Source organism: Setaria viridis, chromosome 3 (assembly GCF_005286985.2).
Source record: "Setaria viridis chromosome 3, Setaria_viridis_v4.0, whole genome shotgun sequence".
NCBI lineage: Eukaryota > Viridiplantae > Streptophyta > Magnoliopsida > Poales > Poaceae > Setaria > Setaria viridis.
The window spans coordinates 41,074,778-41,088,967 of record NC_048265.2 but is presented as its reverse complement, the minus strand read 5'-3'; the positions used below and the strand labels follow the sequence as shown (position 1 = coordinate 41,088,967).

Here is a 14,190-nt window from a genome sequence, read left to right as displayed (position 1 = left end):
GGTGAGCAACTCGATTGGTGGCTTGGTGAATTCTGATTTAATTTGTGGGGATTGGATTTGAGCCTTGATGCAGGTAATAGAGTGCGGTCCTGGCGGTGGCGATGTCATGTGCAACAGGAGCTGGCGCGATCACTCGGCCGCAGCCTCCGCAGCTCGTCCGCCGGCTGCACGGTGACCGCCTCGACTAACTTCTCGTCCTCTGACACGGCAGTAGCATGATAAACCCGGCGGCGGGCTGTCGGCCGCCGACGGTCGAGGTCCCCGTGGATGAGGGTAGCACTGGGGTACCTCGCGGGACCGGAGGTTAGCGATGACTGGCGAGGTGGCTGCGACGAGGGGCAGCGATGGGAAGGGGCGAACGGCACACGCCGGCTAGGAAGAAGCAGCAGCATAGGGAAGAGAGATTTGGGAAAGAATACTTGTTCACAGGCTCACGGGTGGTGACCGCAGCTTCTTCCCCACCACTCGAGCGAACCGGGCTCGCGTGGAACGACCAAATTTTCCGTTCCACGCGGTGCAGCTTTTTTTCATCCGATGAACCAAAGACGCTGCATCCACAGATGCAGCGCTGGCTAGGTACAGGCTGCCAATCGCCCCCATAGAGACTAGTGTTGTGTTGTCCTCTTCGCTCTTCAGGTAATTAGTTTGTCCAGTGAAGCAATGACGGGATTCTAGCTAGCTAGTACCAAAAAAAGGAGAAGTGATTAGAGTGTGGTTTGATGGAAAATTTGCATGGTTCAGACTTCAAACTTCAGAATATAGCCGTTACTAATATGTCTCCCTGTCAGCATTCTTGCCGTGATGCATCGTGCTGATGTCTAGCAAAGCTACAGATAAGCCATTTAGCACTAATTCCAGTGTAGTTTTTCCCTTATCACTAATTCCACTTTGCAAAAACGAATGCTTCACTTTCGACCACCTTTTCCTTTATCATCCAAACTTTGCGACGTGTCCGATAACTATGTGAAAAGTGAAAAAGTCCTACGCGGCGCCTTTGCCATCATCTTTACCGCCCTATCCGGAACAGGCTGCAACTGTAGCGCTGCCACCTCGTCGTCGCAGCTCCGCACGCGACGCATCCATGCACTCACGCAGGCCACTAGACGAGCAGCATGGCCGCCCCACAGGCTACACGACACCACGATACCCATCTCAATGCCATCCTCTCCTCTGACACGCCCTCCTCGATCAGTCTAGAGCATCAACGCTCCTCCTTTTAACCTTTTCACCGTCCCTCAGTTTCACATTTTTACCGTCACCTTCGTTGTTGCCCCTGGCACGTACGCGCCTATAAAAAGGGCTATACTATACCCCAAAACCAACAACCCGACTCAAGCACTAAACTCCCTCCAAGTCACTCCTAGCCACTTCTGAGTCACTCGCTTCGAAGATCCACCGAACCCATGGCGCCGTCGTCCAAGCTCGCGGTGGCCCTGCTCCTGGCGGTGGCCGTGCTCGCCGCCGCCTCGCCGGCGGCTACTGCGCAGATGAACCACAACAACTGCGACAAGAACAAGAAGATCACGGTGCAGAACCTGTGCGCGCGCGACGTGGTGCTGACCCTGGAGCCGCTCGCCAACAGCCCGCACCTCTTCAACGGGGCGCCGAAGTACACGCTGCACCCGCACAGCCACGCCGAGTTCCCGGTGTGCTGGTGGACGGGGCGGCTCCACGCGACGGGGGCCCCCACCGCCGAGTTCCACGTCGGCGTCGACGGCGGGTCGTTCTACCTCGCCGCCAACACCCGCAGCCCCGGGCAGGAGTTTCCGGTCATCGTCTCCCCGCACGGCGCGCCGCTCCTCGGCGAGTGCCCCGCCGTCGGGTGCCCCGTCTCCGGCCGGTGCTCCGTGTCCCAGGTGCCTAGCGGAAGGTGCAGCCACGTCCAGGAGATCAAGGTCATCTACTGCAGCCCGCACGTGTGATGAGCGTGTGACCGAGCTGGAAGAAGAAGAAGATGTCGTCCGGCCATGGCCGATCGAGTGCTGTTGTCGCCGGTGTCGTCGTCGTCGTCGTCGTGTTCGTTCGGATCGGATTAGCCGGCCGTTTAGTCTTGATTACGAGTTGTCGCTGATAGCTCAGGTCGATGTGAGCCACGCGTGCGTGTCAGGTGTGTCGTGTCATGTCACGTGTTCGCAGGCAGCGATGCGTGCCTGCCTTCGTGTTTGTCGAGTCATCAATAATTTCCATGCATGTGGGCTTTTGCTCTGCTGCTGAAATCGGTCAGTGTCTTTATGGAAAAAGTTCCGACACACACATGCATACAGGCAGAGCCGCAGAGAACACTACTGCACAAACATGATGGCTCCGTCTGGCTTGTCAAACGAAGCTCCAAGAGGCCCCACACGCCATGCCTCTATTGCCCTATAACCCCACGGGCCACGGCCCATCTTCATCAAAGAGAAGAGAGGCACACCCAAGTGGAAAATAGTTCATCAGAAAAAGAAAAGTCCGATTTGCCTCACTCAATCCTCGCTACAATCCCCTATTCGTACTGTTTTCTCCCCCAAACGACCATAAGGCATATCGGTATGAGACAACGCTACCGTTTTCACCCTTTGAAGGTCTAGCAAGGGCTTTTAAAAACCACAGTGCACGCTACGACGTATGGACGTATGGTTTGGTTCATGAGATGCCTCGGTTTTTGAAAAAAATGCCAAAGTCCTAGATGGCACCCCTTATAATTTCATATGTTTAGCCTGATAAAGCAAAGGGTGAGGATTTCGGTACTATTATCATTTTAGGTTATTTCGTTGTTTTAATACGGTGGGAGTCATGTGATGAATACAATGATCACCACATTAGGATCATCCAGTGCCAATAAAATTGTGAGTATCTTACACAATTTATAATCTCACCGTCTCGTACATCTCACATCTACTTTTATTGCTTGCATGTACCATGTTTCATAGACTTGAGAACCCATTTCGTACAAACCTACAAAAGAGTATTTTCATTGATCGATGCGGTAAAGTGTATATCAAACCATTTGGAAAGTTAAGCTAAATGTAGTTGTATTCTATAGAGATTTTTTTAAAAAATACCTGCATGAGCGTTGCCAAGTCATTTATATAGAGATATAATGCACATATTCAGACCATGCTATTGAGTTTCGGTACATGCAACAGATGGCTTCAATGGTGCGACTGCTGAAAACAAGTTTTTTTTTTATCAATGGAGTGGACGAGGTTAAGTGCTAACTTTGTTGTGTTTTCCTAATTTATATGAGTTATTGTAACTTGTGTGTACATTTATTTATAGTTAGTTTTTCTTGTATGCTCTGTAGAAAAAAGTTGTGGTGGAAGCCCGAGAGCTACTCTCTCTAAACTAACGAAAGGTCATATGGTAAGATTCTTTTGTGAAATAGATAGTATAAGCTCAAATATTTACATACACGTACGCACACTGGTTCCTACAAATACACGCACATAACCCTACTCATATGAGTACTGAATATAAAAATGGGAATAAACTAGACATAGTTAAGTAGGGGACACATGCCCCTCCTTAGTCCTCACCCTCCGCTTCATGAAGATTAAAATACAGTTCACTTGCTATCACGAGCATTGTTGTCAATTCTGGTGACCAGGTTAATGAGACCATGCTAGCCTTTCGCGACAGGAGCCAAGCAAAACATATAACAAGTCGGACTATGACGTTATTATTATAACCTGTGCCAAAGAATCTGAACGAAAATTTTAACGTATAAACAGAACTACTATGCACCTTAATATGTTTACAATGGAATTTGTGCCTTTTATCAATTTCTTTTCTTTATAAAATTAATTGCCATCATGAATGTTTTGGTACTGCAATGCATATGTAGTGAGTATCTCTCAAAAACTTCAAAAATAGACATCCAGAACAACTTAGTGTTCTACAAAATGCTATTTATCATCGCTTAACAATTTGGTCATTCTGTATTCGAAAGACGGGTCCAAATTTGGCTTGCACTTCAGAGTGACATTGCATCTTTTTTAATTAATCTAGCAGTGTGTATATGCAATTACTACGAAGTACGAACAAAACTTCCCCAGCAAGGAGATGTACTCCTTCCGTTCCGCAAAGAGTGTCCATTTAGGTTTGTTCTAAGTCAAACTATCTTAAGTTTGACCAAATTTACAATGAAAAATATCAATATTTATAACACTAAATAGGTATTTTATGAAAATATATCTCATAACGAATCTAATGAAACTTGTTAGACATCAAAAACATTTATATAGTTTTATATAAACTTGGTCAAACATAAGATGATTTGATTTAGGACAAAACTAAAAAAACACTCTTGCAGGGTGGAGGGAGTATAAGCTAACATAAACCACGTGTATTAATAACAAGATGTAAGCTAACGTAAACTAATTAATCTCTTGTCCCTTGCTACAGTACCCTAGGGGCGTCCGTGTGCCCGTGCAGCTCAAGCTCAGTCACTCAGAAGCACTGCTGCTTGGATCTCCCTAAGCTGGTATAGCTAAGCATATACAAATATTTTGGAGTCAAATTAAAACTTTAGTAAAATAGCCTTTTGTTGGTTTCTTTTCTTAGTAAAATAGCCATTATCAAATTTTTAGTACTGCAATGTATATGTAATGAGTACCTCTCAAGAACATTAAAAATAAACATCCAGAACAACTTAATGTTCGGTACAAAGTGCTATTTGATCATCACTTACCAATTTGGCCATTTCGTATTTGAAAGATGGTGTGGCGGAACCGTCCAAATTAAACCGGCTTAAGTGTACTTAACTATTCTTGAAACAACTAGTCGGGTCAACGTGCACTTAAAACGGTGGAATCTGACAGTCCGTCGGGTCAAACCCGATTCTACCACTGATCCCTTTGATCAAACTCATATCCATAGAGCTCACGCGACGGTGAGAACAGATGATACAACAGAACATTTGATAACAACATGGAGTACTCATTCACCGAGTACCAAATAAGTACACACAAGTTTTGGAACAAGTTTGAAGTTCGCAGCGGATTACAAATCAGAGTTGGAAATAAAATAGCTACAGAGGAAGTCTAAGCGATACAATGACAACAGGTACACGATGACATGGGTAGCCCATTCGCATGTCATCTGTCCAAGTACTCCTTCACCCGAGTACTCTTACGCCGAGTCTGGAGACCACTCGACTGACCACCCGTCAGGTAGAGGACGGCCGTCCTAGGGTTGACCAGCAACTAGCTCAAACAAGTCAGCATTAAGCCCTGAAAAACATCAACAAAGCAAGGCTGAGTATACTAATACTCAGCAAGACTTAACTGACCATGGACTATACTTAGCCGACTTCTAGTATGCAAGGCTTTTGGTGAGGGGCTTGTTTTGCCAACAAAAGCAGCTAAAGGTGGATCCTTACTTTAAATTTTTAACCTCCATTTACAGTTGAACTAGATTACTCTAGGTGAGCAACTTTGCATAACTTTTTCAAGGTAAGGTAAACAAGTAGCGAGATAACAGCTGAACAGAGCATGTTTCCAGTTCTTTCATTCCACTTCTTACTACGATGTGACGAAGAGATCAAGGTTCTCTTAACCGAGAGCGGTGGCGAATCAATTCGATTTATAACCTTGCAAGGTGAACTTATACACCTGGCATATGACTTGCCCCGTCGAGCAACATATGACAAACGATTCCCTTAAAGAACGAGAGCATTTGAGAACCCCTACGCCCCTCGAGTAATAATCCCCACCGGTACCTCCTAGGGCCTGCCATGAGTTACAGACTAGTACATGAATAGGGATCAGGACGAACTCAAACTACTATCACGCAATAAGATACTAGGCTTTACCAGTTTGAACTACCTCTTACTTCCGGCAGGTGCATAGTACAGTTCAAACTTGATCAGCACGGCCACAACGAACGGGCCTTAATCGACATGGGCGGAGTGTAACCAACATTCCAAACTTTCTTTTCTTTATGTCTTCGCCCGATCTCCAATTATTCCATCTTTCAATTCCAGTTTCAAGTAGTTTTTCCCTGAACTGAGAGGTCCTATGTCTCGCGAGTGACAGGAGATCACTCGACTTTTATCGCTCCTGATTAAGCATGGCACTACTCGTCTTGCACATACTAGTATTTGAGCCGAGGAATCCTAGGGATCATGCAACTAAGGTTTCATTCAACTCCTAAAACTTAATGCAGTAAAAAAAATTAGTACTCATAAGACATGGTAGTTTTGAAATTAGGGGTTATGCTTCGGGGCTTGCCTTCGGAATCAGCCTTGGGCTCTTCCGTACTCTGGTGCAATCCTTGCGGCGCTTCCTTCGAAGAGGCTTCGAGTTGCTTTACTCTCCGACACGACCACCAACTCGTAGAGACCATCCACTAGCGGATTGTCTACACGACAATGCATATGTATGAGTTCAAGGAAACATAAGATACAATATAAGATTCAAAAAGTGCAACAACCCAAAACACCGGATTAGAAATCACGAAAACACCAAGACTCTGCGCAACTCAACCGACTACTGATTACCCTTAAACAAACAACAGAAGGGTAATTCGACTACTCGGATGACTACTCTGACTACCTTCTCTGTACTCTAGCACAACCTTAGACTACTTATGGCCCTTAGAAAACAACTTGGTACCCAACCGACTACAAGTGGCCTTGAAACAACTTAGACACACTCCTCCGACTACTCGTGGCTTCGAAACTACTTCGAGTACACACATCCGGCGGTACTTGCACACAGGCGCCGTCGTGGGACTCTCGACTACCCAAAAAACCCAGAAAACGCAATGCCTCGACAAGAGCTTACGCAAAGACTCTGTTTTGGAGAACAAGGGGTAGGAAAGGGTGGAACACGAGGGTGATGGCACCATCAACACTTCACTTCTTGGCTCCAGAAACTCTAGCGGTGGCCAGTGAGGTTAGAGACTAACTGAGAGTGTTGCCGAGGTGGGAGCGATAGTGAATCGAAAGTTTGGAACACAGCTTTTGAGCATAGCTGGTGGAGGAAGAGTTCATTCGTCCTGCTTGCTCTAGCTCTTGGCTGAGGAAGAGTGGAGGGGTGAAAGGGAGCGGAAGAGGGAGGCCTGCTCAGGCAGGAGCTATTTACAGGGAATGGTTACCCGTTTGCTCTAGCAGTTCACGACGGTGTCAGGCGCATGGGAGGCAGCGCCAGCGCTATAGTGGAGGAGCAGTGGCACGTAGGGGCGTGGGCAATGGAGTGGTTGGTGATGGGATGAGGCAAAACGGTGTGCAGTTTCAGTGACGCGAGCGCTGACTTTTGGCGCTAGACGAAATGATGCACGGTGCGGCGTCCATCGGGCAGAACCCATCGGTCCGAATAGTGGATTCCAAAGAAGGCAGAAAGAAGCGAGGATGACAGGTGGGGTTACAATTTTGGAAAAAACTCATAACCAAAACTCGAGTATGGAGAACAACCAACAAAAATTTTGAAAACCTCATTTTGCTTAAGTGAAGTTGTTTAACCCTAACTTAACACCTGGGATGTTACAGACGAGTCCAAATTTGACTTGACATTCAAAATGACACTGCAATTTTTTTTTAATCTAGCACTGTGTATATGCAATTACTACGAACAAAACTAGATTTAAGGTAATTTAACATAAATCACATGTATTAATCACCAACTATTGGAAGGAAACTAATTAACGTATTGTCCCTTACTACAGTAGCCTAGTGGCGTCCGTGTGCCCATGCAGCTCAAGCTCAGCAGCACTACTGCTCGGATCTCCGTAAGCTGGCACTACTGGGGAAAGAGCCTTCTGGTTCCTAACCCCTCTTAGTACCGGTTGTACAACCGATATTGCTACTTTGGTACTAAAGGGGTGCATTTAGTACCATGTCAAATAACTGGTACTAAAGGAGTATTCAAAAAAATTAAAAAAAAAAGAAATCCCGACCCCCGCCACCCTCCCCCCGCCGTCCCTCCCCCCATCGCTGCCCTCCCCCCATCACCCCCGCCGCCGCTCCTTGCCCAGCCCCACCACCCTCCCTCCCGCCACGGCTCCATGCCCGGCCCCGCCGCCCTGCCTCTGCCCTTGGCCCCATCACTGCAGTGCTGAGAGAGAGAGAGGACGGAGAGAGGAAGATAGGGAGGAAGATAGGAAGATAGAGAGAGGATGGAGAGATAGGAGTGTCGGTGTTTAAACATAGCAACCTATCGAGGGGCATCCCGAGGTAGTAGATTGGTTGATGGGGAATCGTCGGACCTGTAACTCGAAGGTAAAAGTGAGGACACAAGACACAGATTTATACAGATTCGGGCTACTAGAGTAGCGTCATATCCTACGTCCTATTTGGGGTGTTCTATATTGCGCCCTGCGCTTGGGTGTTGTGTAGCCTGATTGTTGGCTACTGATGATGGTTTTGAGCCCTCGATCTAGGTACCCCTGCCCTCCTTTATATACTCCAGGGGGCAGGATTACTAGTCGGTTACAAGGAGGAGTCCTAGTAGGATTACATGGTATAACTTCTAGTAGGATTATAGAGGATTCCTAGTAGCAGTCCATTTTCTTCCTTCCTTACGGGTACTGGGGATCTATCCCCGACAAGCCCCCGAGCGCTTCATAGTCGAATGCAGCAGCCTTGACTACTTTTTAGATCCTCGCCGAGTAGTTTTGGTGCTCTTCGAGTACTTTGTCTGGTTGAATCTTCAAAGTTTCTCAAAGTTGCCATGAGGCTATAGTGTGCTCAAGCCCTTGATCGTCTTGATTTTGTAATCTTCATCTTTGGAATGTGATATGGAGGACGGCAGAAGTCGCACTCCATATGGAATAGCCCCCGAGCCTTAGGTTGAATCGAAGAATCAGGCTGAGGGTCAAAAAATCTTGAAAACATTTGAAAACACGATATGCAAACATGATGCACGGTTCCTATGTCCTTTCTAAGACAATACTCACACGCATAAAAATTGGTGGCATTGTAGTACTCTCTCCCTAATAAAATTGCTAACGACGCATCAAACAGCTAGCATCTGTAAAACAATCAAACATAAGCCCAGTAGTCCGTCGAGTGTCCCTAGGACGTCTCGAAACATCCACGACGTGTTTCATAGCCATTAGGATCGCTTCTATGAAGGGAAAGCATCAACAAATATTAAATTTTTACATACATACAGGAGATATGAATTATTACAAATTGTAGATTGAAATAAACTTAGCATTGCAAGTTAGACCATTACTAGGAGTTTTGAACATAAAATCAGTCCAAGGCAAATAATTATACAACTAAGTTTTATTCTAGGGTATCATGAGACTCGTACGATACCCTAGTTCTTCAAGACTTCCTCTTCAGTTGTCCCCTGTTGTGCTTCTGAAAACAACAACAAAGGATCCCTTGAGTATGAGGGTACTCAGCAAGACTGACCTGACTAACCAATATAGATAGATTTAAAATATTGTATGATAGCTTTATGGTGTACTAGCTAACTCACATTTTGCGAAAAAGCTTACTATTAGTGGGACTTTTGTTTTGTCATTTTATTTCAGCCTAATCAGTTGAGGTGAATAAAACATTTTTGAGCAATCAGGTGGAACTAAATCATACAGCATATTAATTCCAAGAAAAACATTATATTCAACTTGATTACACTACGATGCTTAAGCGATGATCAAGTGCATTCATAACCCAGAATTGCGGCGATCCGGACCGATTTACATCCTACAGGAGATACCCAATTACCAGCCATGTACAACTGCGCGGGTTGCACATAACAACCTTTCGATTAGCCGTACCCAAAGATCATAAATATGACTACCCGAACCCAGGGACGTACCCTCACATGGGACCCCACGTCTGGCCTGATCTCCATGTGAGTTTCAGGCTATGCCCCTGCCATTCTCCAGTACGTCAAGCACGGGTATGAAATATTTTCAATTAGAGAGCCAACTAACCTACCGAGTTTTGCTGGTCCCCACAGACAGTAAGCAACCAGGTAAAATCACTTGATCAAAGGTTAAGACAACGAACGGGCCTTAACGAAGTTAACTTAGCTGTGGCGGAACCGCCCAAATTAACTCGACTAAAGCACACTTAATGTCGCCTGACACGCGATCTTGTACTTTAATCAAGTCAACTCAGTCGTCCATCGGATTTCATCCAATAAACCACTTAACGCAGGATCGAGAAAGCAAATCTCACACGAAGGTGAGTAGTTACAGAGATACCAACAGTCCATCCAGAATTAAACATAATGCAGCGATTTATTACAACACAAGGTTCGAAATTCAACATAGTTTGCAGCGTTTTCAAGCAGCAGAAATAAATAAGTGGAAGCTAGACGTCGTTGCATGATATCATGAAGAAGCCGATCATGACATCAATGATCCCTATCCTCGCCATCCGAGGAGGGATCCCACTCGACCGTCCAACTCGGAGGAAGCTGGGTAGGCCAAGGAACACTTGCAGCAAACTCAGAGGTATCAACATCACCTGAAAAGATGTGCCACAAGCAAGGCTAAGCAACTATGCTCAACAAGACTTAACCGACCGGTGGTACTATTCCACCAACACCTAGACATGCAAGCTTTTTGGCTAGGGGGTTTGTTTTTGGCAAAAGCGACTAGTGCAGATCCTTACTTTCAATATTTTAGCCACAAGTTCTACGTTCATTTGCCAATCTAAGTTAGCAACTATACTAAACAAGCATAGTTTCCAAACAATTTATGACAAACATCAATATTAACATCATCATCAAGTTTCATTCTTACTCAGTGTAGCATAGCGATCAAACAGTCCCAAACTGTGAGAGGCAAACGAATCAATTCGAATTTATTAAACATGCATGGCAAACCTAATCCCACGACATCCGTGTACCACACTGGGTTCACTTCATTTGTCAGCCGTCCCCATCAATTCCCAGACCCGTGTCGGGCCCACCTTCCTTGGTACAAGGCTCCACAGTCCCGGTCTCTACTGTACTGTGACCGCACTTGTCACCACATGATGCACCGCGGGAAAACTCAATTTCTAGAGGCAGTTGGGCGATCCGCTCACGTCTCGGTTCAATTAGGTACTAGGCTTCCCTATCCCATAGTAGGTATGAGATTAGTACTTTCAAACACTTGATCATGAACACTATCACATCTTGACCTTAGCCAATTTCGTGCATACAAACGGGGCAATCCACCGACCACCAAAAACAGTTCACAGAGCCCTGTCCCGTCCGTCGTCCTTATAGTTGCAACGAAAGGAAAGGTCATTCAACTCCTATAACTCACGAGTAACAGGAAATCACTCGACTTTTACCGAGTCCTATTAAGCATTGCAACTACTCGACTCAATATACTAGTGTTCATATCAACGGGTACTACGTTCATGCATCTACGGTTTCAATCAATTCCTAGGAACGCAAATGCACAATCAAAGCAACCAAATATATTGCAGGTAGTTAAAGATAGGAGTTTATGCTCTGGAGCTTGCCTTCACACTTGGAGTTAGCGAATTGGTCCTCGGCTTGCTCTGGCACGAGCTCGACTCTGGCGTGGTGCAGATCCACTATGGCTTCTTCTTCCGGCGCCGGGTGCAGCTCGTACGTGCCGTCAGCAATGTTCAACTCTACACAAAATGCAAATGCAACAAGTTCAATCTTCCATGCTTCCACATGCAGGATGCAAAACATGAATTATTGCTGAAGTGTAAATTACATTTCGACCACATTCACCTAAACAAGGTTCTAAACTTTTATTATCTTCATGAGGTAAGGTGTGTTGTGGCATAAAACTCGGGGTTGATTTTGATGGTGATTGTATACACATTTAAGGTTTTACAACTTAGACGTCATAAAGAAAGGTGGGGTCATTCTAGGGTTGCTCAAGGTTTATTTGGGAAGTTATCCTGTTTCTGAATGTTTTTCTGTACCTCTCCTGAAATTACCATCATTACCCTTATTATTACTTAATGTTTCTCTCATCCATTCAATTAAGTTCATCTTCCAAATATTTATTTCATTAACCAAACAGCAAGCTATGAAGCTACAAATTGAATAGCAACTTAACTTTGTCATTAATAAGCTACTGCATAACTTTGAGATCCATTGGAGGTGCACAAAAATGATTTACATTGTTTTATCGCCCTAAGGTAGCATGTAGTTAACTATTTTGAAACACAAACCACAATGAATCTAGGGTTGAAATTTTAACAGTGAGTTCCAAGGGTGAATTAGAGCCTTTGGTGAATTTTTCAAAATTTTTAGTGAAGGACATATGTATTCCATATATTACTCTTACTCATTTTTCTCTAAAAAGGAAAGTGGGTTTTATTACTTTCAGACAAGGTTTCATATTTTTCTTGTGAACTATACTTCATCACTGAATTACTCCATGTGGTTTCACATTTTTCTCCTCTCTGGATTAAATATTGTGCAAAAGATAATTTAAACCTTAGATTGCAATTATAAAACTAAAACAGAGACTTAAACATCTGAGCTAAGCTCCAAATCATTTTTCCAAGCTTCTATTCTCTTACACAACACTTGAGACTTGGATTCATCCTTTTAGCATTTTTCTGTGATTTACAATGAATTAAATAGATTAAACAAGGATTAAATCATATAACATTAATTCTAACAGTGACAGGTGGCAAAATTATTTTTATCAGAAACTATACTTCATATGAGTCTAGCAAAATTTATTTGATATTTTTTCGATTTTTCTACAATTTATGGTGTATTTTCAAATTTCACTATATTTTCTGCCGAAAATAAAAACAAAACCGAGGCAAACTTGCGATCTAGCCCTCACGTCTACGGTTTAACTGCGCAGGGGTCCCTAGTTCTTGCGCTAAGGCCCCTAGAAAAAGGTAAAAGACACAAAGGTGTCCCTCGCGGCACGCACGGCAGCGGTCCGGCCGAAATCCGGCGATGCGCCGGCCAATCCCGGGCAAGAAGTTGCGGGGGAGGCGCGGGAGTTCACCGGGAGTCAATCGGCGGCGGTTGGGGGCGCCGAGGAGGCTCGGCAGGGCGGAACGGTGCGGGGACGGAAAGCTCGGCGGCGGCTAAGTCCGGCGGCGTTCTGGCGTCGTCGGTGCTTCTCGTGGGCAACGAGCGGCGACTTGAGCTGCATGAGGTGATGGCGAAGCGATTGGTGGCGACGGCGAGGGGCGAGGTCTGCGGAGGTGGGAGCTCCGTGGAGAGGTGGCTCGGCGGCGCATGGGCGACACAGAGCAAGGACGCGGCGAGCTTGCGAGCGGGGAAGGAGAGCGTGTGCGGGGCTAGTGAGCCATTTATGGGCAAGGTGAAGCTCCAGGGCTAGCGGATGGAACCGAAGGGGAGGTACAAGTGCTGCTGCAGCCATTAATGGCGGTGGCGCCATTGGCGCAAGCAGGGGCACTGCAGGCGAGGAGCGCGGGGTTGGGTGAGAGCCGGCGTGCGCGGCAATAACGGCTTTGCCGGGACACGACACTGGCGAGGCTGGGCGGTTGTCGCGGCCAGGGCGTCGGTTGGCGGAGGCAGCGGCGTCGCGGGGGTGCAAGCACGGAGCAGAGCAGCGGGCAGAGCGCGCCCTCGGGCGAGGGGAGGTGGAGCAGAGGGCTGCAGGCGAGCGCGGCGCGTGATTGGGCATGGCGCGCTCGAGGCGTCATCCTATCACGGTCGGAGACCGGGCGAAGGTGCTACGCCGGTGAGAGGGAGCCATGCGGCGAGCGATGGGCGCGCGTGAGCTGAGCGCGCTCTGGCTCAGAGGGATTTGCGGGATTGGGTGACGGGGCGGTCTTCAAGCGCGATTTACTTCACATGAATTGCGCAACATTAACTCCCTTTACAAAAGTTGTAGACCTAAGATCCAAGTTCAATTCTTGTATTTGGTTTGAGTTCAAAATCGTAGCAGATTTGAAGATAAAAAGCTTCAAATTTTGGCAGAACGTGTTCATTTCAGTCTTAGCGAAAATTTCAATTTGTGCCAGGGTTGACTGTTTTAGCTATGTTTGACTTCATTTTTTAAAACCTTTTGTGCAGATTTTGGTCTAACTCCAATAATCAAATCAAAGTTGTTAAGGGCTTGTAGCATTAAAAATTTCATATAAAGCTTGAGTCGAGTTTGCACGACACTAACTCCCTTTACAAAAGTTGCAGACCTAAGATCCAAGTTCAATTCTTGTATTTGGTTCGAGTTCAAAATCGTAGCAAGTCGAAGATAAAAAGCTTCATAGTTTGGCAGAACGCGTTCATTTCAGTCTTAGCAAAAATTTCAATTTGTGCTAGGGTTGACCACTTTAGCTGT

General features: G+C 45.9%; 1 protein-coding gene across 1 annotated transcript; it reads left to right on the top strand.

Annotated features, from left to right (window-relative positions):
• Nucleotides 1–1,307: 1,307 nt before the first annotated feature.
• On the top strand, nucleotides 1,308–2,216 carry LOC117847071 (uncharacterized). Its single transcript, XM_034728231.2, has one exon. It carries the CDS (start codon nucleotides 1,404–1,406, stop codon nucleotides 1,920–1,922), a length of 519 nt encoding a protein of 172 aa, XP_034584122.1. The 5' UTR covers nucleotides 1,308–1,403; the 3' UTR covers nucleotides 1,923–2,216.
• The last annotated feature ends 11,974 nt before the right edge of the window (nucleotides 2,217–14,190 follow it).